Below are 27,374 nucleotides of genomic sequence, written 5' to 3'. Positions count from 1 at the left end.
TAGCTAAAATTGTTTTCTACGAATCGATTGTGAGTAATTTTTATTTTTCACCGATAACAGTTTTGGTCAATTTCCGTTTCGTATTTACGTATAATAATATATTTACGGTACAAGAAACTATCGGCTCTGTTCACAGTACGCGTCACGCTTTTCATTTATTATTTCATCCTGTGACACGCCCGCACATATATACCTATGTGTTTACGTATATGACCCATCTATTCTTAGCCGCATTATAACAAATAGTTGAAAACTCTTCAAACACAGTGCATCACGGGCCATCATTCTTCAGCGTGGTGATAGAAATTTATTTGGGCCTCTAGACACTGTTCCTATCTCTAGTTCGTTTACTCAGTCGATCTCTATCGCTGACGCGGCTTTAATGTGTATGGGTATGTACTTACATAGTATGGTACTTACGTACCCATACTGTATAGTTACGTACGTACGTGTCCGTGTGGAAAAAAAGCTCACGAGACGACCGGTCGTGAAATCGTTTATACCGAGATCCGTAATTGTTATGGCCGATAGTCACAACGCGTGCGACGATAGAGAAACGCGTTTCATACGTTTCTTCGATTGCGACGTAATTTTTGGTTCATTTTTCCATCATTCGTACATTCCGCTTAATTCGGGGTAAAGTAATTTTTCGATCTATTTCCGCAATTGTGGTCAACAAAAATTCTAGCGATTAATAGAACTGTTGAAAAATTCAAAAAACGAATGTGACAAATCGATCATGCTGTTGTACGAATTTTTGACAATATTGCGAAGGTGTAGTAACGATGAAAATGCAAAATCGGTGGCCAAAGTTTCGAACAAATTTAATTTCCCGGAGACCGGTGTCGATGTTTCGTAGAAGTGGTTGATTTCAAACATTTTAAATAACCGCAGACGAATTTTTGACACCAATTAGTGCGAGAGGTGCTTGGATTTATTGCCGGAAGTAAAGGAAAGTGATATCGCCTTGATTAAGGCACTCTTCGTCCTTAATATTAGGCCAAGATGTACACCAATGATACCCAGCGCTGTTTCTACGCCGGTTACAACACTCTTCCACTTCCTGCCCAGCTGGGTTACTTCGTGCCTTTGAACGCGTTGTACTGCCTTGGCCCACCGGGACCCAGGGGACCACCCTCGACCTCGCAATCCCCCCAATCTTCGCCTCATACCCTTTGGTGAGTTTCAAAAACCTCGCGTCTAACGTGCTGGTGAAATAAAACCTGTTACCCTTTGGCTTGGGCTCGATTCTCTACAATCAATGTGCATAGTTGCCGGTGAGTTTAGGTCGATTCAAAGAAGTCGAAAATTTTACGTTTCGACCCTCCGTAGAAAACTACATAGACATTTTATTATCGTTAGAGCAACAACAAGATTACAAAGAAATATACATTCCATGTATATGATTTGGATTTTTAACGAATAATCACCGAGTTTGATGTCTCTTTTTTAATCTGGAACTCTTTCTCATGAAAGCTTCACCTCACATATAATGAGGTTGATAGTAATTAATTGTAAGTGCTGCCTATATCTATTGGTAAATGTATATTTCTTTGTAATCTAATTGGCGCCTTGACGATAATAAAAAATCTTTACAGTTTTCTGAGAAAGGTTGAAACGTAAAAATTCGGAATTCTTTGATTCGACCTAAACATACCGAAAACTGTATATGTATACCGAGATAAGGTCGAGAGAAAACATTCCTCACTTTCTACGATCAATCGCTACAGTCTTTAAAATCATTACTTTCAGTCATTTTACGTTGCGAATTTGCAAACAGTTGACCGTTCTTCTGACGAAATAAATAGGATAGAGAAAAAATGCTTGATTACATATTGTTATAAAACGATCGAAGGGCTGTAAAGCTAAGTCTTTTTGCATGTGTCACGTTTTGTTTTTCAACAAGGTAGTGTCATATTGCATGCCCTGCAAAGCCTTAGGAGAAACACTTCTAAACCGCTCACCGACTTGCACGTAACTCAATTACGTCTGCATATACGCGAATTTATTATAACGCCCTGGAATTTACTGCACCATCGACGTTTGTTTCTCTTTACACCTTCTCATCATTTCAGCGGAAATTTTTTTATTATCGTTACTATATGTATATTCTACTATAGGTGATTGTTAAAAATAACGATCGAAATATGAAGAAAATATTAAATTTATTATAATATTCATTGTTGGTATCTTCTATCGCTTGAACATTTTGTTAGGCTATACGGAAATTACGAAAGACAACGGCTAATCTTGAATATCGTATCATAAAATAGTTTATATTTATAAACAGCAAGTCTATGCACTTGACTTTTTACCTAATTGCACTTGAAGAAAACTGCACTCATGGACACCCATGATATTACATAGAATAAGAAGCAATTGAATAGCATTCCAGCGTGATGTCGACAGGATTGAGAATCTCGTTCGTGTTCGTCGTAATCATTCCAATTCTCCGCGATCTGATTCTCGCCCAAAAAATTCAATATCACACGTTCACTCCCATATTAACGTCAGGACGAGAAATCCTGCCACGTCCCCTCTCGAGTTTGCTCTGAATTTCCTCCAAGGACTTTCCCTTGGTCTCAGGAACGAACAGGATTGAAAATACACTAGCGAGCGCCATGAAGCTGCCAAAAATCCAGAAGGTCGTACTCTCCCCGAGATGCGTCATCATCGTAGGAAAGAGTTTCGTGACGGCGAATACCAGGGCCCAGTTAACGCAGAGAGAAATACTGCTCGCCGCACCCTTTGTTTCAGGGGGGAAAAGCTCGCTGATCATCGTCCAAGGTATGGATCCGTAACCTACGGAGAACATGACGACGTAGAGGGTCAAGGAGACCAGTGGTATCCATCCGACGCCGGTTACGTCCCACCCGGAGCTTTTCATCTTGAAGTAGTACCCGAGGGCGCCAAGGCTGATCGCCATCATGGCCGCGGAGACAATGAGCAGCGGTCTTCGACCGACTCTGTCGATTATTAGCGCGACTAAAACGGACATGACGACCTCGACGATGCCGATCACAACCGTGGCTATAAACGGCTCGATCGAGCTACCAGCCATTTGGAATATCAGGACGGTGTAGGAGAGGACAGCATCGATGCCGGACAACTGCTGGAAGAACATCAGACCCAGACACGCCGTCATCGCCTTTCTTCCCGCCCGAGTTCCCACCAAATCCCTGATTCCACCCTGCTTCGACTGCCGGTGAAACTGGAGACAGGCCACTTCCGATTCAGTGTCGAAGTCGGGTCCTCGCAGTCTAAGCAGTGCCTCGTTGGCCTCGATCTTCCGTCCCTGGCGCAGCAGCCACGTCGGTGACTCGGTCAGGAAGGGCGAAAGGACGAAGAAGAGGAGGATCAACAGGCCGCAGGAACCGGCGAACGCCCGGTAACTCAGGACCGCGCCAGCCGCGTAGGCGTAGAGGATGCCGCAGGCGATCAGGATCGCGAAGGACGACGATAGCGGACCCCTTACCGAGGTCTCGGCTATCTCGCCGACGTACATCAGCGACAACACGCAAATCGAACCGCAACCAATTCCGGCGAATAATCTACCCGTGTATATTCCCCATATGTCCTTAGCCAGTATGATCATCATCCAAGAGGCGAGGAACGGGATGCTGACGGTCAGTATTGACCTTCGACGACCTATGTAGTCCGCCAATTTACCAGCCGGAAGTGCACCCAGGAACGCACCCAACGCCGCCAACGACGTTATCCACGAACTCTGATCCTCGTTAACGACCACGAACGAATCCTTCGAGGTCAGATAAGGCAGCATTGGTGATGTCCAACCAAGGACGATGCCCAGTTGGAGTGCCGGCAGTCCAGCTATATGTTCGAAAATTCATTTCATCAGGTTATCTTTCTATCGAGGCCGGCATATAACTTTATATCGAATTGTTAGTTTGTCATCTTTTTTATATTTATCATCATAAACTGACCTACTCCCGTCGCGATGTACTGGTACAGTTTTCTACCTTCTTTCAGACTCGCTGATGGCGAATCTCGATTATGAGGTATGAGCAGTTGCTCAACCGTTTCGTCTACTCCGTTCATTTTTTCTTCCTTATTAACTTCGTCGCTTTGTTTGTACAACGACTTCGGGTCTTGGGTATTCTGGAAATTAGGCATATTTGAACAGTATTTCATTCAGTCTGCAGAATTTGAATCGTTATTCTTCAATCCTTTGTCGCGTCATGCATTTCGTTTTTCTCTAAAGGATCATATTTACAGGTTGTCTCTTACGTATGTATGTACATGGGTCGTGTTAAAAAAAATATCGTTGATCACTTTATCTCGTCGAATAAAAATATTTCAATGTTAATATCCAAGTAACGGGAAATTTAAATATTTGAATGGTACGGAATAACAGAGAAATTCAACGGAATCATAAATTTCATGATATCGTGTAAATGATGAGCAATGTCGAGTATAGTTTTATACCGAAAATCCTGATTCAAAGTTTTATAGTAAATACTCGTAAAACGAACTGACAAGAAGATAAAACCACGACCTATTCATACCTCTTACCGAAAATGATTAAATTAGCGTATGTTTTACCAAGTTTTGTGATTGTGTTGTATGAACCACAACCTCATAAAACTTTCATCATATTTTAATCTAACTGAGACACTTATAGTGATCGTGTTCTATGAATAGTTTGTGAGTTGCGTAGTGCTAAGGTCACCCGGTCACGTGGTCACGCGTCCTGACATCTCGTTATGTAAAGGTTCCTTTTTTTGACCCTCGATCGATAATCCCAAGGCCCAACGATATATTTGGACATTCAAGGTCCACCGGTTGACCTCAATGATGATAAGTAGGCACGCATTATACGATGCATCGAAAGATGAAAAAGTACCACGTCTGCAATGACTTCGGGAGGTGATGTTGAGGGGAAAAAGCGAAAGTGAAATTTCGCCTTTTTTAAGAAAACACTTCCTTCAAACAATCGTCACCGAACTGCACTTACGTTGAAATGGAAACATTGAGTTGTGATGATGATAGATAACAATCCCGATGAATTGAAATGTTATGAATACTCGCGGTTCGGATTACTCCTTGAACTTTGTCTTTCGAAAATCAAAAAGACAGATAATCGGTAGGATTGATAGTCTTGACCCACTCTTTGGAGTCAATTCCACTGATACCGAATACGAGGATGATTTCTCTCTCCCCAACTTATACCTTTTGGTAAATTATTCGTTATCGCTGCCGCACCGAAGGGGTAGTTAAACACGATCAACTCGCTGGGGCTCGTCGTAAGTTTGTTTGATGGTGCTAATTGTAAGTAAAAAGTGCAGGTGCAACTTGAACTCAAACGTGCCACTTTGGTAAACCGACAGTGATTTGATAGTGCTACATATAAGTGCAAAAGAAAATTCTATACAAATGTGAAGCGGCATTGGTGTATACTCGGTACATACTATCAGCTCAATCGATGTTGTGGCGATGATCATTTCTTGGTCTTCGTTTCGACGTTGTGTCAACACGTGTTCTACCATTTCGTTGTTTGACTAACAACAAACTAAACCCTGAAACTTGCAGTGCAAGCAATCATCAACTTTGCTTTAACTTTTGCTCCTGCACTCCATGCAGGGAAAAAAGTCTCCCTCGTCTCTCTATCTTGCGTGTCAATGATCACTTGTCACCCAAAAAATCGCGTATTTAACGATCATTAAATTCGATCATCAACGAATCGACGAATGGTGGGATAATCTCGCGAGTTTAATTATACTTATAGAAAACTTTTCTTCTTCAGCGCAGAAGTCGAGTCCAGGAGGTGCAGCAGCGTTGTGGGATTCTCCGAGCCTCATCGGGGCCACTCAGTGTCTCCTGCACCCTCGTCGTCGCCGCCACCTCCACCGCCCCCGAATCAAAGGGCGTCCTACGCGCACCCCAACGTCATCTCCGCTGCGTCCGACCCCATTCTCGAGGTGCTTGACGAGCCCGTCGACGAACCGGTTAGTATACACTATTCCTACCTTTGTCAAATTCTATCGGTACAAGTATAGGTGACTATGATCATGATCGATCATCGTCGAGACGTTACAATCTATTTGAAGACATTCATTTTTCTCATTCACGTTCGAGTGCAGATGCGTTTTGGACATTGCAGGGTCATGGGATTGGCTTTGAATTTCATTGGAAACATGCGGATTGTGGGAATGATTTCACGGTTGTTGATGTGGTTGATGAATTGTTTTTTTTTTTTTTTTTTCTTTCAGTTATTTCAGGAACTGGAAAATAAAATGTTACTTGCCAATGTTGAAGGCTGGAGTAAAATGTCGAAAATGCAACTATAGATGGACGAAATTTTATACTGCTTGCTAGTTTCAAGGACTGTATTTTAATCACGAAATGCTTTTCATTCGTGTACGTGCAACTCGATACCCTCGTAGTAGTTTCTGGTTGTTATTAATGGCACGTGTGTAACACGTACTACACGTATCCGAATGTGAAATAGCTTGAAAGCACAGCTTATCGACCGCGTAGTCGATACAGCTTTCCACCTACTTACCGAGTACCGAGTTCCTCCTTTCGTTCCCCGTTTCTGTACTTACCACTCACCGTTGCTCGAGCTTGGCTTACCACTATAGAGCAAGTGGAAATCTGCAACGGAGGTCGATGGTTGTATTCACCTAAAAGATGTCTCTGATAATATTGCATCTGTATGCATAGATCTACCCCGACACAAGTTCGTTCAAATCCTCCTTAATGGTCCAATCTGATATAGTTAAAGTATATCACAAAGATCAGTTCGCTGTATGATCCACGGTTAACAAAGTCGGAAAGTGTGACGTTAGATTAGAATAAATAAAAAGAAATAAAAGGTCTGAGACCGAACACGGATTTAATGTTAGACAGTTATTTTTGTCTTTCATTCTTTAATCGGGGTGTGTCCGTGATTCATCTATTAAACGCGTGTCCCAAATATCACCTCAAATCATTTTCTCCGTCAATTTATTATACTAATAATGTACCGCATTATGCAAGACTGTTTGAAATACGTACGTAGAATAACATTTGTTTCTCAGAGAGGGGTATAAAAATGTTAAAAGCCACTTAAAATAATATGGTAGTTTCTTTCTTTCGCTTATTATTTCAAATCTCACATGCGTAACGAGTTACGATTTTCAATAAGGTACCGCATACTTTCCCGCTGTTAAGAACCGCTTGGTATTAACTTTAACTGTGGAGTCTGTGGTTAACGGAGTAAATACATAGGTCTAGTATGTATACATAGACGCAGACACGCGAGTAGGTATAAGAGACGAAGGGCTTCAACAACTATAATCCAATTCTCCAAGTTTCCCTGTACCGTCTATACGACGATTGTACGACGCGCGAATTTTACAAAACAACTGTTTGTCTGTTATCGTTGTAGTTTTTGTATACATTGTTTTCCCCAAAAATCGTGACTAAAGAAATGAATATTTTCAAATCAAATGTCGATAATACGAAGAATTGTAAAAGCAACTCGAAACACACAGAAACACGACAAGTAAGAAATTGTTATTACCGTACAATAATTTTATTAAAGTATCGCACGCACGTTAATCGAAGATCATGTACACCGAATAAGTTATGCATCGGTAATTCTTGAATCCACGCGTACGCGCTTCATGCAACGATGGAATTATGGGCGTATGAGGAAGTGGCGAAGCTCGATCGCTTCAGGATTAATCAATTACGTGTATACTAGATTTCTGCACGTTGCATCGTTGCAGGTATGCGTACTTAAGACGGGATTATGGTGCTGCACTAGAAATAGTTGAACCAGCCCGTCGCGTCGGCGCCATTGAATTAGAATAAGGCATTAACGTGTGTAAATATATATACGTACACGCGTATGTGTAAATAAATGTTCGGAACGAATGCAATAGTCGCCGTACGAAGAGACAGATAACAGCTATGGATCCGCCCCCGTTGGTTCATGTTCATACGTAGACCGTTCGTTCGCGCCCCATTCGATTATCGGTTGCAGGAATTTAGTCGGGAAGCCTCGACGAACGCGAACTGGTCATTTTTCTACACGCAGTTTACCTCTACGAGCTAAAGATGGCGGTTTGAAAAGAAGAGCAGCGTCTTTTTATCTTCCTATATATCGTTTTTTACTTTCTTAAATATTCTTGCTGCTGTTGTTATTGTTGTTGTTGGTAACGGTTCAAATGCTAATTATGACATCTCGTCGTAAATTTATAATTTGAATCACGTTGTCACGCCGCGGAAAGAAAATCAAATTCGGTGTTAAAACTGTCGATAGTATTAAAATAGTACGGACGATCGGAACGAGATGAAAATTTTTCGAAAAATCTTTCGAACTAGAAACAAACGCACTTCAAAGAAAAAATCAACCGCTCGTACTTCGAATAAACGACGATCAACCACCAGCAAGACTTACGGCGGTCCTCCCCATCTTCCGCGAGACGACTTCCTCTTGGGTGGAGGTGGAAGCACCAGGAGAAACCGGCGCAGGCACAGGGTAAATTAAATTTTAAATATAATCAATTGTAGAATATCGGATATTGAACTTGACGGCTGAGAATTGCTGTCAAGGTTTTTTATTACAACAAAGAACAAAGAGACCTGCAATCAAACAAATAATTTCCACTTCATTCTGAAATAGCATTAATCAGGGATCGGTGCTGAATTTACATTTCATTTCTCTTGTTTCGTAACTATTTATTCGGGAATGTAAATTTCCGTGTCGTGCTGTTTAATATTTTAATAATTGGAATGGGATGATCGCGTTTTACGGTTCGCTTCGTCACCGTCGGCTTCGAATACGCCCAAAAGCATTTACTGATAATTTACGCTAATCTGTTATTCTCGCGTTACGTTCGTTCGTTCGTTTACTCTGCGGCATGTGTCTTTCTGTATGTATATGAAGATATAGTTACGCGAGAGCTGTTACTTCGCATGTATCGTGTACGCCCATTGCATGTTCCAACAGAAGTGCGTTAGCGTTACTATTTTCCTGCTGATCTCTTTTAGTCTCTTTCATTTTTGCTTAGGCTCTTAACATTATTATATTATACGTAGAGGTACCTGTCCTGCGGATAAAGAAAGAAGTTTGTCGAGCTAGTTTGAAAAATCATTATCCCGTTGCAAGTTATTGGGACTCGTGCAGCTGACGAAGAAAATTCGGTAGTTTTCTCTACTTTTTTTTTCATGACATTAAAAAATGATTCGCCGATTCACACGCGACGACTTAATCATTGGAAAAGAAAAAAATGACGACAAAATTTTGTTTTTCTTATGTTTTTGTTTAAATACGGACGATTCTCACGATCCTAATCGAACCGAAGCATTCTTGAGACTTTTTTTTACCGAACGTATTTAACGGCCCGTATATTCGTCACGCCGCAGGCATGCGTATAAGCTTTAGATCGGGAACCTGTTTTATTCAAGAGCAAAAATTCTCTGACATTTATACGTTCCATATTTATCTATAAGTTTAAATTGATGTTTGGTGATGAAGATTTGCCAAGTATCTAAGGTGCAAAGAAAATTTTGACGCGAATATTATGTTTCTGGTTTTTGCTAAGCGACTCTTTCGCAACCCCGCACCATATGACACTTTAGTATAATTATTGTGTACAAGAATAAGCGAATAATATCACCGTACAAGAACGGATGTATAATTCTTCGAGTAATTGCAGCGTTTATTCTTTTGTTCAGCGCATTTGAAAAAAGTTGCAAATTGCATTTCCGCTCTCATAAACTCTACGACCACCTTCTTTCTTTAACCAACTGCCACACTTCACGCCCTTCGGTACTGCTTTGACTTAAACAAAGAGCCGCGTTCCCACGAGAGGGTGTCGAGACAATGAATGTCCGGCCTTGACATTGCGCTCTCCTACTTTTCTCGATTATAGTTAAATGACGGAAGAAACTGACGTGCTCAAAGCGTGAAATTTTCCCTCAGACACACATTTACTTGAAGAAAATTAACTCTTGAAACGCACTTATTGATCGAATCCCAAGGTAAAGATCAAAACGATCGAAAGTCAGGATAAGTTCATTCTGTCTCTCTGATTTTCAATCGTGAAAAACGAAAGTGACAATTTAGCGCCTCTTTATTCTTCAATTTCCACATTCCATTCTATCATCATCTGTTAAAAAATGGGAAATACTTCTTGGGAAGAAGAATTAACCTCTCGCTTTTATGTTGCTCGTCACTTCCGTCTGCGCGTATTTCATTCATTGGTCTGCACCAGCAACAGAGCAGCCGCGGTACGTTCGCCCACAGAATATATATTATATGTATAAAGAAGAGAAACGTAGACTGACGTCGATCGCGTTGCTGCGGACTCGGTATTCTTCGTCGAAATCTCGTTATTATTCCTCGGTCATATCATCGTCCTTTCCTCCTTCTTTACACGAAGCTGAATCTTAAATCCCTCTACAGAGTCAGAAAATCCAGAGAAAGGGAGAGCGAACGATGAAATGACAATGACGTTGAAAACTGCTGGAGACCATGCATACCTGTTCGTACCTACCGAATGGATTACAAATGTTATTACGCATTCAGGCGAATTCGATAAACGACACGATCTCCGGGACGTAAAATTCTTGACATTAATTTTTCGTCGTTTTCGTAAATTACCCCTGTCCCACCGTTTTCTTCACATCCGACATTAAGCGGAGGCGCAGAATAGTGAGGTAGAAATGCGTTTCTTGTCCTGAAAGAGGGAATCAGGATAGGAACAGTGGGGTGCATTGTACGCAACTCTTGCTAATCAGCGAGTTCCAACGCCCTCGTCTACTGCCTGTGCCCACTTGAAAGCACATACGTGCAGGCCTTGAAGCGTTCTTCTTTCTTCTACCTTTACTTCTGGAACTACCTAAGAAGTAGACGGAACGGTCGAGGAGGCGAAGCAGAGGACGAAGAAGAGAACGACGAAGAAGAAGAGGAGGACGGGCTGGCGTAAGAGGCGCGTGCAAGTGTAGAATGGTGTTCACTCGAGTGCAGTCCAACTGCATTCCTTCACCTCCGCCCTCCTCTGCAGCATGCCATTACTCGTTCTCCACTCTATGGGCGAGTAAGACGAAGAAGAGGAAGATAAAGATGAAGAAGAAGAGGAGGAGGAAGAAGAAGAAGAAGAAGAAGAAGAAGAAGAAGAAGAAGAAGAAGAAAGAGACGGAGAGAACGAACGCATATTTAGTCTCGTGCGCATGGGACATGTCCTCCGGGTTTGTACCCTGCACTCTCTTCGACCCCCGCCACGCGGTTTCTCTTATAAATATTGAACGACCTTAGCCCTAAGCCGTGTATAACTCTGTGTCACGGACCTCGAGGACGTTGTTGTCGGTATATAAGGAAAAGGTCGTTGCTTTCGGGATTCGGGACGAGAGTTGAAACACCTTTTATAATTCCGACGATACTCTCTTTCCTCGAGACTCTCGACCGACCCTTCCCAAGGTCATGTTACGACATTCGCGCCTGTCTTCCTCTACCTCCTCAACTTCGTATATCATCAATTTTCAACCCATTTGTGCCTCGCTTCGACTGCTGCCAGGATCTTTCTCGCTCTAATGCTTCCTTTGGTAGCTTCTTCACGACCACCCGGCCACGCCTCTCACATCAATTTCTCATCTTTTGCCCCAGTGTAACATTTTTTTCTTCGCGTACCGCGCTTAGTGTTTAACTCTCCCTCCCTCTCTCTCTCTCTATCTGTGAGCGATCACCCTTGGCATCCCACCGCAAATAGACCATCGTCAATTACATTTGAGAATTCCTATACGCTTGTTTTAAATTCTGCACAAACCAGTGGCTTGAGAACGCTGTCAGTGTTCTCCGACGGTAGCCGTTAATGTGCCATTCCGATGGTTAAGAATAAGAAAAAGAAGTGAGAAATCGATCGAATAGTACCAATCACCGCTACACTCTACACCGCGAGCCCGGCCTTTCGTTGAGATCATACCTGCTAGTGGGGGTATAGGTATTATGGCAATGCAACGAAGGTAGCAATTACCTATCGTAAAATATTTGCGGGCAAAGCGGACAGCTAGCTGTGCAGCTGCGGTATTTGAACTGATCCGCTGCAGCGTTGCGCATTTTCTAGCATGATGTGCCATACGTAAGGTATACGTATACGGTGATTACACACACCCACACACACACACAAACATATCATACTCGCTGATGTATGGCACCGCATCAATACTCTCTGCTGGGCAACGATAGGTACCATTGCCATCTGCACCACATGACCCATATTTCGTAGTTCGATATTTTTCAGTGTGTGTCGTGCGTTTGCAGTGTCGAATTGTTGTTACAAGTTCTTCGAAAAATATTCATTTTCCTATTTTTACGGGGAAATTTTTCTAGTTTGAGTAATTGCACGGTAGAGTAGCGTAAAATTGCGAACAAAAATGTTAAACTCTCAGGGATACGTGGACTATGCTCAAGCCTTGCATACACAGGTATACATATATGTACAGTATTGTACACGCAGGTACACGAGGCACGGTAATTGAAGAGATATGCGCTGTGTTCCGAACCGCGTTCCACCGCCTTTCCCCCTTTTATTTATCTGTATAATATGTACAATATACATACTTCTTTACTCACCATCTGAAAATACTCTTGCAATGAGATTGCAACGTGCCCGGTGATTTTGAACACGTGTTGGTTCACACATGCGTTTTATTAACATCGGATCGACTTATGCTTATTTTATTATACTCTCATTGTTGGGCCGTCTATCTTGAAACGAGCAAGCCATCTTATCGTCTGCTGCAGAATTGACGGTGCCTGTATGTGTGTGAAAAATATATGGCTACGAGTGAACTACGCTGGTTCTGGAATTAAGTCACTTTTCAGTCGACCCTTCTCCTCGCGGACAGTCTATGCCACGACTCGTTGATTTTATTCCTGTTTTGTTCCGTTCGAAACTCGGCTTGATCCCTCGTCTTCGATAACGTTGAAATATATGTACATTTATACACACACCTATACTGTCGGGTGTAAAAAATGAAAATAAAACCAAGAAACACGCGTTGCCCGCTTCAGCTGCTGACTGGAGAAGTATAAGCAGTTGCATCGGTATAATCCGTGCAGGAATTACAGATTGGGAGTATTTCACGACGCTTCGGTCGCGCTATTATGTTATACGTCAGTCGTAAAATTTAAACAGCAGCAATTATCTGTAACTATGCATTGAAGAAAAGTGGAAGTAAAAAAAAAAAAAAATGCAACTCGGATGAATTATCGCGCGATTTATCGTACAGGCGAATCAATACCTCTGCGTCATTCCTTCGGTTTGGTTTTATACGTTTTGACCTAAATTGTGTCGGGAATGGAGCTCGAGCGAATCAGAAAAACCGTCAAGATAACCGCAGCAGGAACAGAAAGACAAGGGACGAATGGCGTATATCCTGTTCACTCGAATTGCCGAACTTTTTAAAATTTAAAGGGCTCCAAACCCGTCCGACCGGCCTCTCCGTTTCACTGAACCAGCATCAGGAGAGAAGTAAGCTACCCATATGCGGTCCATTTCCAGCCACACACTCACGCTTGAATTTAGTGGATACTGGATAAGGCTCAGGGTCGACGCGTCAGAAACGACCGTGTCTTCTTCATTAAGAGTGCTCGATTATTCACCTAATTTCAATTATTTCTTTTGGCTCGAAAATTATGAGACTCCGACGTTTATCGTCTCACCCGCTGATTCCTTGATGCACTTTCTTTTGCCCGAGATTGTAATTTACTAAATCTCGAAAGATTGGTAATTATTGTCAGGATGCAGTGATTAACCGTTCTTATTTATTTGCGTGCAGTACACTGCATTATGAGGCTCACATTTACGGGTAAAGAAACCAGACACCTCAAAAAGACCAGTGGAAGAGGAAATTTAGCGAGAGAGTAAAGCGGTTCTATGGTTTAATCTGAAAATGACTTTTGTTCCGCTACTGCCGCACTGCGTTGCCGTTAACCTCCATCTTCTGTCATTCAAGCATGACCGTCTTCTGCTTCCCTCAGGTGTCTTTTTTGCTTTCTCTGTCTCTCTCTCTCTCTCTCTTTCTCTTTCTCTCTGTAAAACCTGTCGTGAAATACTTGTATGAATTTGGTTCTGGAGTGACTGCAAAATTTCACCAATTATCTAGCGAAATTTGCACAAGCAGTCGTTGAAACGTTCTCTTCTCTTGTTGCCATTCATTTTTATCGCCTCAAATTTCACAAATGATATTTCACGAACCACCGGCAACTGCGCGGTAACTCTTTGAAGAGAAAAGGGCTCGTCGTGCGGGTGAACCTTTGCGCGCAACTTGGCCGGGTTAGGGCGGAGTCAAGGTAGAATAAATGTGCTACCTGTAGGACCTCAGGAGTCAGGCGGAAGCTGAACCTGCGCGAAGGGTCTTCATCTCCTACCTGACTTACGCGAAAAGTATATGTGTAAATAGATTTGTTTTCGAAAGAGAGAGAAAAAAATTTAAAAAAAAATTGTGATCACGCGGAATTTTCCACAACAACCTGCCAAGTAGACGCGTTATCGTGTCTGAACTTCTAAGCTCCGTACGAAATATGACTCGCCTTATTTTTACCAAGCGCGTACGACGAGTGCAGTCGATATAATTACTGTGTGCTCGAACAACAAGAAGCGATGGAATCTCGGATCCGGCTAGCGGTGATTTGGAATTTTTGAAACTCGATCGTATCGTGTCGCAACTTTTGTGAAATACGAAACCGATGCACTAATTGTGTATACGACGTAAGTTCTACGGCACTTATAATACCGGCTACCGGCGGTGTTTCGTGCTATTTAAAACTATAGTCAGACTGTTGAAAAATTTCACCTTAAGCCGGATAATAAAAGCGAAGGAGCTGAGGGTGGTATATTATTAACCCGTGTAAGGTATAAACTCGTACCGTAAATAAAGTACAGCGTTTTAACGTCGCGTGGACGAGAGGAACTCTGTTTCGTGGATGTGTGAAAATCGTTACGTATATCCCATACGGCGTAATACACAAGCAGTAATGAACGCTGAGTGGATCAGAGGTATACGTGAATGGTAATTGTCTGTACCCTAACGGACGGAGAGTAGTAAAATTGGGCATGTGTAATACTGTAACCATAAAGGCGTGTAATTTCGTGGAGTGCGTAACGCGTAAACCACAAATCAGAGAGAGGGAAGAGACCGGGACCAGGAAGAGTAAACCATACAGAGGACCTCCTTTCTCCCGCTCTGCAGAGCGTGTAGTATTTCCCGAGAGTGACCGTGAATTCAGAAACAAATCTACGACCGGTTCGGTTCGTCGTACTTTGGTGTATACCTATACGTAGGTAGGTACCTACGGTTCTCCTCGTCCTCCTCTGAATCCTCCTCCTTCTCTCGTAGTAAAACTCGAAATACGATCTCCCCCGACCGTTGATCGGCAACCGTTCTGTGCCGGCCTCTACCTGGAGGCTCGTGAAGTGGAAAGACCTCGTGCCAGGCCCTCGGTGGCCTCAGTAAACCGGTGTCGGCCTCCAGCCTCTCAACTAGCATCAAACCTTCTACTCCGGAGTGCATGGACGGTTCCTCTGGCTGGCGGCAGCGTTGCCAGGTCTTACGAGAAGGATCGGTCCGGATATATTCCTCGATTTTATCGTATTCGTTCGGGATTAGACCGATTTTTCAACAACAACGACCCACGGCTCGAGTCGTCTCTTCGATACTCGGGTTTCGATAGCGCGTTGGATCTGAAAAGACAATCGAGTCCATTGCTAGTTTGCATCATGTTAACAAGCACACCCGGTTACTGGTGTGTTGCAAGTTTGTTTGTATTGTGCTGTTGAAAGGTGCAGTGATAAAGTTTTCGCGCATTTATCATCGGCTGCGAAGGCAGGGAAGGAAAAGCTCTTGTTCCGGTTAGACATTTCCTTGTTGTTGTTGTTGTTGTTGTTTGGCACGCGTTCATTCCAATGGTCAAACGTCGCAATCTCCTGTCACTGTTACGCTCTATAAATCCACCTACCGAGTGAACGTACGCAGTGAAGCAGTTGCGATAATTGCAGTAAAGAAGACTGAAGATTTAACCTGGTGTAAAAACGAACAGGGATAGTAAAAAACGTGAAAACGGCTGTTGAATCCTATCACCAAAGCCAGGTACCTGCTCACTTACGCGAGCGAAAAGGTGGATACAAGAGGTACAGGTGTTGGTCGTTGCCTAGACTTACTACCTGTATTGGAAACTACTACAGGTGATTTTGTCGGGAGAGAAATATCATGGATGCTGTGTAGTAGACTCGTGGCGTGACTTACGCACTAAACCGCGTAACGCGCCAGTGGAATTCACGGCATGTTTTATTATCATCATTGGCGTGTAGAAAGGTGAGGCGTGGATTCGACGATATTCACGTTGATGGGAATTTCAGTCTTTTCCCGAAGAATCGGTAGATAGACGGAACGGACTGACGAGAAGAATGGTGAAATATTGGAGTTAGCGTTGTGTGGTTGGAGCATGCAACTAGTTTTACGTCGGTTTTAACGAGAGAGTGAGAAACGCTGAACGTCGTTCAGTTTCTGCCAACGACCGGAGTCAGGAGTAAATTTAACGATTTCGTCCTTGTCGAGTAGCCGTACATTGAAATACAGCCAATTTCTCAATCGTCGAAAGTGATGAGCTCTCAATTTTCATAACCAAGGGGCGTTTAGGAGGTCGTAAAATTGAATAGCTCAGCGTGGTTCTTCACCGTGAGACGTGACGTGCAGCATTTTCGCAATGACCTGTCGCGTTTGACAAACTTTCAGGATACACGTATCCGGGGATTATTTATCCAGATTAAACGGATGCAGTGAAGTGCTCCGGAGTTGATTGAGCTTCGAACGTAGCTAGTGAAATTGAAAAAGTATTACTTGATCACGTCGGGTGACGATATCCTCGTTGATATGGAACGGAATGACGGCAATAGCGGTGCTGGTGGTATTGAAAGGAACACCGGCAATCCATCGTTGAATTCAACGAGTCACTCGTCGCCACATCACAACAATACGACGAATTCTGGAATCCTCGACAGTCTAAATCAGGTACGCAAATTTCCACATACCCACAATAATTGGGAGCGGAGATATGTATTCGAAGTTTCACCCAAAGGATGGATACCCCTTCTTTCCGTAACACGATACTCGCATGCGTGCCAAAGACGAGTTTCTAAGGATTCGAGATAACGACACAACCACCTCGAAATCCTCGCGTGTTGTAGATAAGCCTTCATTTCGTTCCCCTTGGTATGTAGACATTGTTAATCGTTACGAACGCGATGCTTCAACACACGGACGATTCGGAAACCCGTCAGCATGCTCGCATTTTATCAATCTCCGTCAATTTCCACGCGTATGTGATCCTCCCTACGTACATACACGTATATGCGTATATATATATATATATGTATATGGAGTTTCCTGCGACGAGCGAGGACCTTACTTGCGAGAAGGAACCTGTGCAACGCAGAACCGACCCCAGGCTGCAGGATGCAGGCCGAATTCCACCGGTCTGAGTCACGAGTGGCGTCGTCTGTCGGTCCTTACGTCCCTCGGTTGGTTCTTTCGTCGATGGAAAGGTCTTCGCCGTCTGCTATTTGTCTGCGTGCAGTGTCACCTTGCTAACAAATTTTTGAATTTTAACCTAACCGGTATTTCGGTGAAACCCTGAATCCAATTAACGCGGCTATTTTTTCTCTCTTCTCTTCCAAACTCGTTTTATCAATCTTCTTTTCTATGAAACATCCGCTGAAGCTGTTAATTCAAATTACCCGTGTATAAGTATGTATATATATATAAATTTTTTATTCATTTCGATAGTCGGAGATTTCGCTTACAACGATATAAATCCCACGCTGTTAATGACTCATACACACACTTATGCGTACTTATATACCTGCACCATTGGCGATACTTTATTCATGCCGCGCAGTTTTACGCTGCTGCAATGTTAGTGCCGTTGCTGCTTGTGCTGCAGGTATACGGCAAACAAGTCAATTAATGCGCGAAGGACGATGTGGGTGCCGGTGCTTGTTCGTATACATACGTGTAATATATAGGTATTCATCACCACACCGATACGTTAACGAATCTTTTTATAGTCGCGCTGATATATCCTCGAGTGATATTCCGGCTGAGGGTATATAATATGCGTATGACGGTAAATCATTCGGATATTTCGACCTTTTAAAATAAAACACTATCATAAAAGGAAAGTTTTCATTACGTGTAATCTACTCGAACCGACAATAAGTGAACCCCTTATACCCTTTTCTATATACTCGCACGTATTGTATACACGGTAATTAATTTGGTTCGTGAAACGGAGATGAAATCGTAAATCCGAGAACCCGCCGGTTCTTCTTCGTCATTAGCCGAACGAGAAGAGAAGAGAAGGGAAGAGAAGGTGATTCAATTTTACGGGCAAGATGGTAAAGTCTCCCAGGAACACTAGGGTTGTAAAGACGAAAAAAACCTCTACGCTTATCGACGCCGTCTTACTTACGCCAGTGACGAAGAAGGACGTGTAGGTCTGATAGGTTCGAGCTATTTGAGGTGGAACTTTTCATCGGTGGAAGGACGAGGCACATATGCTTGGAGTGAGTGAGACGCGTCAGCAGCTATTTGTCACACACGTGTAGGTTCACTCTCTCCTCTCTCTTTCTCCGTCTCTCTCTCTCTCTCGAGCTGATTGCGCGCGTGGGTCATGTTCTTTTTGTGATATTCCATGCACGGTGCGGTGCATAATCGGTGAGGCTCTCTGCAGCATGTACAGTGAAGAGACGACAGCGCTTCAGGGTGTTTCGATGTGTCCTCCTCGAGGAATCGATGGAGCCTTACGGCACATCTCGACTTACCATAAGTCCGACTAACCAAGCGGCACCTCCGTACCAGTGCAGCATGGCGGCGATGGCGATCTAAGAAAGAAGAGAAAAGAAGAGAAAAGAAAATTCACTTGCAAGGTTTCGAAAGTAGAGTGACCTCAAGCTACGGTGGATACTTAGCTGCATTCCGCAACGATTTACTTGTCTCTCCCCCCTTCTTCTTATTCTTCTTTTTCTACAACTCTGGAAATCGTGTCGTAGCTTGCAGAAAATCTGATCATGCGTATTATGTTCAGTTCTTTCGTCAAACTGTCCGTCACCGATCAGATTTTATCCATCTGGTCAAAGTTATTCTTCACCATCTAACCTTGTGCGAGGTTTAATTCGGTAACGTTATTGTAACTATGAGTGTTCGATATAAATTTGAGAAATCGTAATAAATCAGAACATGCTTATACTTTGATAATTTCACTTCTTAAAAGTAATTTTGAAATTGTCAAATATAGCGATTAATTTTTTCTGTTCAATGTTTCCTTGCTAATATAAACCTCGTTTAATATTCCAGTCTAAAATTCTTTACAACGCATGGGTTATATCACATAAAATAAAGTACCGGTACTGATATAATAAGCGTTTGCGGAAACCGTTCAGTAATTGTTTTGCCTATTAGATTTATCGTGCAACGCGCCTGGCAAGCAAGCAAGCAGGCAGGCAGGCAGATCGGCTGCGCCCAGTTCCTTTTATCATCGAGATCGTTAAAATACTTTCAGCGTCTAATAATCTATGCATTTGCTAACCGGTGCAGGCTGTGCAAGTGTGGCGAGGCAAACGGGTTCAGAACTTGGGGTGTATTTTGGTCTCACATATTTTGAACGAAAATTGATTTACTCCAATTGGTATAATCACTGCGTTTACACTGTCAATATTCTATACATATAAATAAAAAAATTCCCTACACTCTTCTCCCATGGCGAAGGAATGTCGGAGCTTTTTGCAAAACAAGTCAGTTCTTATCGCGTCAAAGGAATTTCACGTGTCTCTTCTTCTTTCAACGTGTATTATTTCACGAACGAATTCGTCGTATGTATAACGATTTTTTCAACGGTGTATCGAAACGATTTATCGTACCTTGTAACACGCTAAGCCGGGCGGTGTAATGTGTCACATAATATAATAATAATAATAATAATAATAATAATCTGTGTTTCCGCTACTCGAGATCTCTGTAGTATTCTATAGTCGATTCTCGGCAGGTACATCAGACCGAATACTATTGTCGTTACAACAATAAGGCGATTCTTGGTTTCGTCTTACGTATTCAATCCCCGTTTCTGCAGCCGTTTACATGCATACATGTACGTACTTATAGGGGTACATTGAACCGAGAATGCGGTAGTTTGGCCTGACGTAACTCTGCTTCTGCAGCCGTTGTGTAAGGTGATATTGATTCGAAGATGAATTTATTTCTTTACCGTGTATACAGTGATTGCAATGCGGAATACGAGATCTGCCGCATTTTTCTTAAATAAAGATATTAATGATGTGATTTTTTCAATTTTAAAACGGACAATTCAAATTACGAACTTAATTAGCAAGTAAGACCGATTTTTAATCTCTTATTACCATTTCCGAGTAAATACAAAAATTTACCAAATCACTATTTGCGCGAACAGCGTGTGATAAGCACAAATTTGAACGTGGTAGGTGAGTCTGGTTTTTCCTAGGCTGGTAACTGAATTTACCGATTCGATCGAGTGTTACATACCGCTAGATCTAAGCAGCTGCAGCCGTTCACACAGACTGCTTTTACCAACGCGACGCGTATTCTGCCGTAACAACCGATGTCCTCGATTCAGGCAAAGTACAGTCGGTAATGCAGACGTCTGTTTAACCCTGAGTAAACGTTTAAGGGTATACGTACACAGGGTGTCTAAGGTCCTGAGAATACCTGTAAATTCTTAAATGTCGTGAAATGTCATGAAATTTTACTAACGAATCTGAAAATTTTTATTTTTTGATCAATTAGTAACTCAGATTTCAGCAATATACGGAATATCGACACTACCTTACATGTTTTTTTTTTAAATCTTGCATCCCTCGTAGAGAAGATCGATTCAAAGAAAGTAAGTGATTTCTTTTCTACCTACGTACGGAACATATTGTTATATTTATTGCGTGTATTGCTTGGAAATATGCTTGTTTAGTATTTGAAAAAACCTTAAATGTCGTGAAAAAATTTAGACGACCTGGTACAACGTGTACTTTTCGATTCTCTCGCAGCGTTTCGATGTATTTATAATATCGTTAATGTCATTATTACAACCTGTAATTTCTACCGGATGTAATCTACACCTCAGTTGCAACTTTCAACTAATCGCGTCAAATATTGTGTTCTTCGTATTAACACTCATTTAGGATTAGCGTAAAATGGAGACTTGCAAAAACGTAACTCGAAATTTTTCCACGCACATTTCGCTCCGAGTACGTACGAGTGATTCATCGTTAAAACTTGTTCGACACGAATAATTTCAACGAATTTTTACTATCATAACATACAAACAATGTAAGTCACCGCAGGAGAACGCGATAATTAAAAACGATTTGAATCAATTTGGCCAATTCCAAAACGATTGTTTGTACAAATACAAAGACGCCATGGAACACGCGTGGAAATTAACAGTACCAGCTTTTTTCACCCGGCTACCGAAATCGCCTTGTCGAAATCCGTTTTTCTTCTTTCCATTGACCGGCCGCCATTCTCCCGTGTTAAATTCTTCTCTGCTTCACGTTCCTCGGTATTTGGCGTCGACAAGCACCGTTCTTCGGCTGCCTTACTTTTAAAGCATGACCTCACAACGGCCTTGTCTCCTTGGTCGATCCCCTCCACTGTACTTCTTTCAGTGCCCGTTCACTTTGCTTTCGAACGCATCTCATCTTTCGTACTTACCACGCGTTTTCAGTACACCGTTTCTCGTTTTACACGCTAGTGTCCGTGTGCCAATTGCTGAAGCACGGATTCCGTGTCCGACGAACTCAATGTGCGCTTGTAAAAAATCTGCGTTAAAAAAAGGGAGAAGGGAAGGGGGGGGGGGTACATTTTACAAAATGAAAACGTAGGCAGAATTCAGGAGTTGGATTAACGACCGGATCAATTCCAGAGGGATATAACTCGAATTAAAGAGTCACGTGGCACCCGGTCTTGATTTCATTTCTCACCTCACGACGGAACTTTTCGAGCAATGCACGCGTTGCGTTGACGATTCTTGACCGGGATATTACGCAAATGCTCCGACTACCTGGAGTCACTAGACTCACCATTTTGTCGTGACTCGTTGCTTATGGGAGGCGTTCGTTGCGTTGCACGAACTCGTGGATTCGCCATTGAAGCACAATAGGCGTGCAATTTCACGTGGGAAACTCGCTGACTTTCGTCAAAGTCCGTTTCCACCGGTACTAACGTTGACTAAAATGCCACATCACCACTCACTTACGCTCCATTTATTTTCACCACGAAACTCGACAAGCTTCATATTATAAGGATAACCGAATGCTCGTTGGAGTCGAGGAATTCACCTGTTTTCCAACACCCATACACTCGCCTGCATCGATGATGGAGGTGCACTTCCCACGTGTGCATGTTCGATCCTTGATAACGTGACATTCCTTACACCCACCTTTGCGACTCGTGCCTACCCACGTTCGTTTTTTTTTATACCTCGCTTCCGATGTGACGAAAATAGTACTTATTGCGGAGCACGCATTGTCGGGATGTCTGAGCACCGACGGTAATTATGCGTAATTAATTACCGTTTCACGCATGATTGTTGTCCCCATGCATCGGGACATTCCGACCACAATGACTATGAAAACTTCCTTGAATTATACGCGATTCAAATTTACGATCTCGTCGCATTCAGAGTGCGTATCCTACGTAATGTACCGATTTTCAAATGCTTGTCATTTACAGACGCAGAGTTCCGTATCGCGTCCGGTCGTTTTTTTCCACAAACCTATGCTATTATTCTTGAATGATATACCTGCGCGAGCAACTTCCATGCAGTTCGTTACACAACTCCGTGGTACCTTTTGTATTAAGCAGGCTTCCGAAGTTGGGAATTGATCGATCGAATCATCTCGTCTGTATCGATTCAGTAAACAATTGTTCGCTTCTTTTTTTTGTTTCAGGTAAGTCGTGAAAATAATTCAACAATCATATCATCTCATCGATTAAAAACGACCTAATCGATCGTTGTACTTCATCCTGGTAAGTTGACGGGCAGATATTCTCAACGACCGTGAATTATTTTGTATCGTATGATTGCTGACAAATGTTGTTGGGTTGGAGTTCGTATACGATTGGAGTTGATTGCATGCGATAAAAGATTATATTTTATAGCGTATAAACTACGAGAGGAGACGAACTGACATAAGTGCCTTTGATGTCACTTTGCAATCACGTACCTACTTCTGCCTATGGCGACGAGTTCAATCGTATGAGCGCATAATACCTCTTATTTAGCTTAATCCGGCTTTTTGCTGCTCTCTCTCTCTTGTGAAGCAAAGTTGTCAGATTATTTCATATTCAATAACGCTAACGATTTGGAAGTTTGATGATTGGACAAAATAAAAAATAAAAAAAACATCACCATTGTCGCTACATCTTCACGCCAAAGATGTGACGTGGCGCTGAACAGTATCGAAGTATAACCGAAGGTACTTCGGTTGCGTTTTATTCTGTTCAAATCAGTTAATTGTCAGACAACAGTTTGAGCTGTGGAACTGGTCAATTTTATTTTCCCGACCTGATTTTATATTTAAACAGTTGAAACGTGACGAACCGCACCCCGAGCAAACGTGCCAACATTTCATCGGACATGAATGTACAAATATGATTCGTTGACGACTCGATTACCTACCCAGAGAGTATAACCTAAACGTGTCGTCGAGAGTAATCGATTAAAGACCTTCGTCGCGTCTCATCGTTTCCCTCTGCGAGAGTCAGTCCGAGGCTTTCAAAGGTGACGACAACGCGTGTCATCGATATTCAACTGACATACCATTAAAAGACATCGTTCGCTCGGTCGTTCATCCGGTTGCGAAACGCCTTTCTAGCAATACATCCATACCTCATCTCATCAAGGAGGTTTTTCTTCTGCTCCGATTTACACGCAAATTTATACATCCTTTTTGTTTAAATTCGATCTCGGAAACGGAAAATAAAAATATTCATGTGTGATCGGCTCGGTAAAATTAATTTCAAGTATTTCAAATGTCAGAGGAGTTTGAACTTCGAGAATTGATAACTGAATGAATTTTTCATGCGGAGTAAAAACAAAAATAAAAATAAAAATCTGGTATAACAGACACCGCGTGGTATAACATCGTATACGGAATTGAGAACAGCTAGTTGTAGTATGGTATTTGACATCGTGTAATGTTTAATATTCGTATGCTCTGTTATGTTGACATACCTGCACGTAACACCTGCTGAAAAGAAAAGAGGAAGAAAAAAAAAATGAAAGAAACGTAAGGCAGAATGGCGGTAGTGGAATTTCTTTAGCGATGTTTATTCTCGGTTGGTTTTTAGGCATGCATACATCCATATATCTACGGTATTTCCAATTGAACGCGCTGCAGGATGTTTACACGGTGTCGTCCCGAGAGCATTTACTTTCTATAATCATGCATGCCTACCGTACATGCACGTCTCTCCCTTTGAAGATACTCGTATTTTTACTCCAAAACGAAGAAGAAGAAGAAGAATTTTCAAATAATCAACAATGAAGGAGAATAAAAATGTACACGTAGTAAGAACACTAAAAACCAAATTGCATAGTAATTGAAGTAGAACTGAATTAATTGGACGATTAAACGAAATGAATTACCCTCTTAACGTATCGAACGAAGACGTTATAAAGATGCAGCAGCAGCAGCAGCAGCGGCAGCAAAGAGCAAGAAAAAAGGGTGGGAAACGCATGGGTAGAAAGCCAGCGATAGGTAATCTTTGTGGTGGCAACGTAGAATTAAGTAGCATCCATCGTTACGCGGCTCGCTACGTACCTCCACAACCAACTCCGAGTTCATGCAGCAATCTTCTTCCAACGTAGGTACATACAAAGATTGTAGAAGAAGGGCATCGTGAACAACACCCGGTGGCGGATGATCAGGCTATACGGAAAACTTATAGGTGCTCGTCGTGCTCACCTCTAGTTACGTACCTACCTACCAACAGGAGTATGGCAGTCCTACGTGTGCGTTGGATAATAGATGTGTAAAACCCAGTGATGCACATGCGGTAGCGGCAACTGTGTACACACCTACCTATCATTGACAAACTGTGAGAACCAGGATTACAGAGTAGAGATGTACACACGTACACCAGGTATCTGAGATCTGCGGATAAACGAGCCAGGAATTTGATAAACTTCTTGTTTTCCCTCGTGTACACAGTTCGTGAAATCACTTATGGTATTTTCCCGTAAGACTCGTCCGTTCATGGCTTCATCAGCAGCTCTCACATTTTTCGATTCAGACCACCACGCAGCTGCGGGAGTTTCGAGAGCTTTTCAATTCGAGGTGTTCGCATTCCGATACACCGAGTGTACTTGTCTGTACTGTTAATGGCCCATGGGAGTGGAGGAACATCTGGGTGAAGTGCGGCACTGTACTGTGTATACTCGTGCACGGTGACAAGTAAGGTAGTTTCACTGCAGGTGAAGCTTCTTTACGTTGTCAAACGGAGATGGATCTCTGTGTTGTATAACTCGTGCGTAATTCAAGTCTGGACGAGTTGTCCTGGGGAGTTTTGATGTCGGATTACCCGGGCCGGCAGTTGATCGACCCGATACGTTAACATCGCAAGATCCATATTAGTCTCTCTTCGGCGGGCATGCGGAAAAGAAACGCAGTTCTCTGCAGGAGGTGCGGTTATTTTTTGTTCATTTGCATTGGGATCAGATTTGTGATTTAAAAAACATTTTTTTTTTTTTTTTCATCTACCTAGCACTTCAATTGAGGGTATAATTTTTTCGCCCACACGACTACTTGAATACTACTTGGCTATGCGGTGAATTTTATCATACTGAAATTATTCGATCAATGCAAAAATACCAAAATGGTGCTATGGTTGGAAAACGGCGAGAGAGGCAAACTTTTTAACGGATTGCGGTGAATTTCCGTTTGGAAAAAAATCGCGAGTAACCTGAGGTGCGGAGGAAATGTATTCTTCTTCTCTTTCTTTCCTCGTATGTTTTTTTTCTCTCGAACCTTTTTCAAAACTGTCCCGCATCGTTCCGAGCCGTAAACCGAGGATAGGCTTGGAAGCTGGTTAGTATCGGCCCCGTCCGGTCGTGCCCCATCTTGGTCCCTCGATGTGTGTGTCCATGTAAGTTGTATGTACACAGATGCCGAAGGTGTACAAACGGTGCAGACATAAATCAAAACTTAATTATCACAAAACCATTCCGAGCGGCGAGTGTACGAAGGTGTACCATACCGATCCATCTCTATATACGTAAAGTTGCAATGGCGGCGACGAAGTCTCGCTGCAATATAACAACGACTGATAACTGTTCGGGTTAATGGAAGCTGAGCCTGTCCATCCACCAGTGATCGTTGCTACCTGCACGCTCGGAGAGTCAATCAACGTGTGTCCTCGCCTTCCACGCGTGGTGAAAAAGAGAAAAGAGTAGACCAGGTATATCCTTTTGTATTTATTTTCGTCGAACCTGCAGACGACTCCGGCATCTCGTATCTACCGGTTATCGAATCGAAAGCTCGTGCGGACTCACCGCGTATGCGTTTCGCATTTGCCATATTGATCTAAATAATTTAACTTCTCAGCATGGCAGTGACTGTAAGGATTGAACTCGGTGAGTCCGTGTTCCAAGCGCACCTTGTGCACATACGCATTCACCCTGCCGTTCACTTCATCGTAACTATAACATACCGGCTATACGTAATTCATAATTGACCGGCCGCAGGTGTAATTTGTCTGGTATTTATAACCCGGCAAAACGTAACCGAACTGTCGCAATCATTAGCGCCATGTGTAGCAGATTATAATGATATCGTACGTGCACGTGACGTATGCTGCGAGTTTTCGCCCTGAGAAAAATTTCATATGTTGCAGTAGCTAGAAAAATTGTGTAAAACAGGTATCGTTAAAAAAACCGATTTGAATATCGTAGAACTGTATTTTTCGATTGTGGTAAAAAATGAAAACAGTTGAGGATTGAGCGGTAACCGGAACTAAAAATTTCTCTTAATTTTATTCAGTTTTATTTTGCTTTTTATCATCTGTTTACAGGCGTTGGAATTCGATGAACTTGAAATTTTTTTTTTATTTTTCACCTATTTCACGAACCTTACGAACCAACCGGTATTTAACGGCTATAGACCTTTCGACCACTTGACCGGATGAAGGCGGAGGCTATAAGTTTGTCCGGACATTAGATTTCCGATGGTAAATCGAGATTGAACTCGCGTGCGTGTTGACTTCCGGTTCAACTGTCTATTTCCGATTGTTTATGTATATTCATTGGAATTCTTGTTTACGGAGAATCACAATTTTTG

The 27,374-nt window shown here is 42.5% G+C and overlaps 1 protein-coding gene across 9 annotated transcripts in view; it reads left to right on the top strand.

Annotated features, from left to right (window-relative positions):
• LOC124307756 (tight junction protein ZO-1) overlaps positions 1-27,374 on the top strand; it is a 74,808-nt gene that overhangs the window by 14,998 nt on the left and 32,436 nt on the right. For 6 of the 9 annotated variants that reach the window (XM_046769795.1, XM_046769804.1, XM_046769798.1 and 3 more), the window contains exon 3: positions 5,765-5,966. In XM_046769795.1, the coding sequence (XP_046625751.1) occupies positions 5,765-5,966 (202 nt within the window). Of the gene's footprint in view, positions 1-687; positions 1,179-5,764; positions 5,967-8,052; positions 8,489-15,540; positions 17,023-27,374 lie in introns of those variants that run through there. The other 3 variants (XM_046769796.1, XM_046769800.1, XM_046769801.1) reach the window with 3 other exon arrangements.

Source organism: Neodiprion virginianus, chromosome 6, assembly GCF_021901495.1.
Source record: "Neodiprion virginianus isolate iyNeoVirg1 chromosome 6, iyNeoVirg1.1, whole genome shotgun sequence".
NCBI lineage: Eukaryota > Metazoa > Arthropoda > Insecta > Hymenoptera > Diprionidae > Neodiprion > Neodiprion virginianus.
Note: the sequence above shows the minus strand (reverse complement) of the source record. Positions and strands in the feature narration are given on the sequence as shown.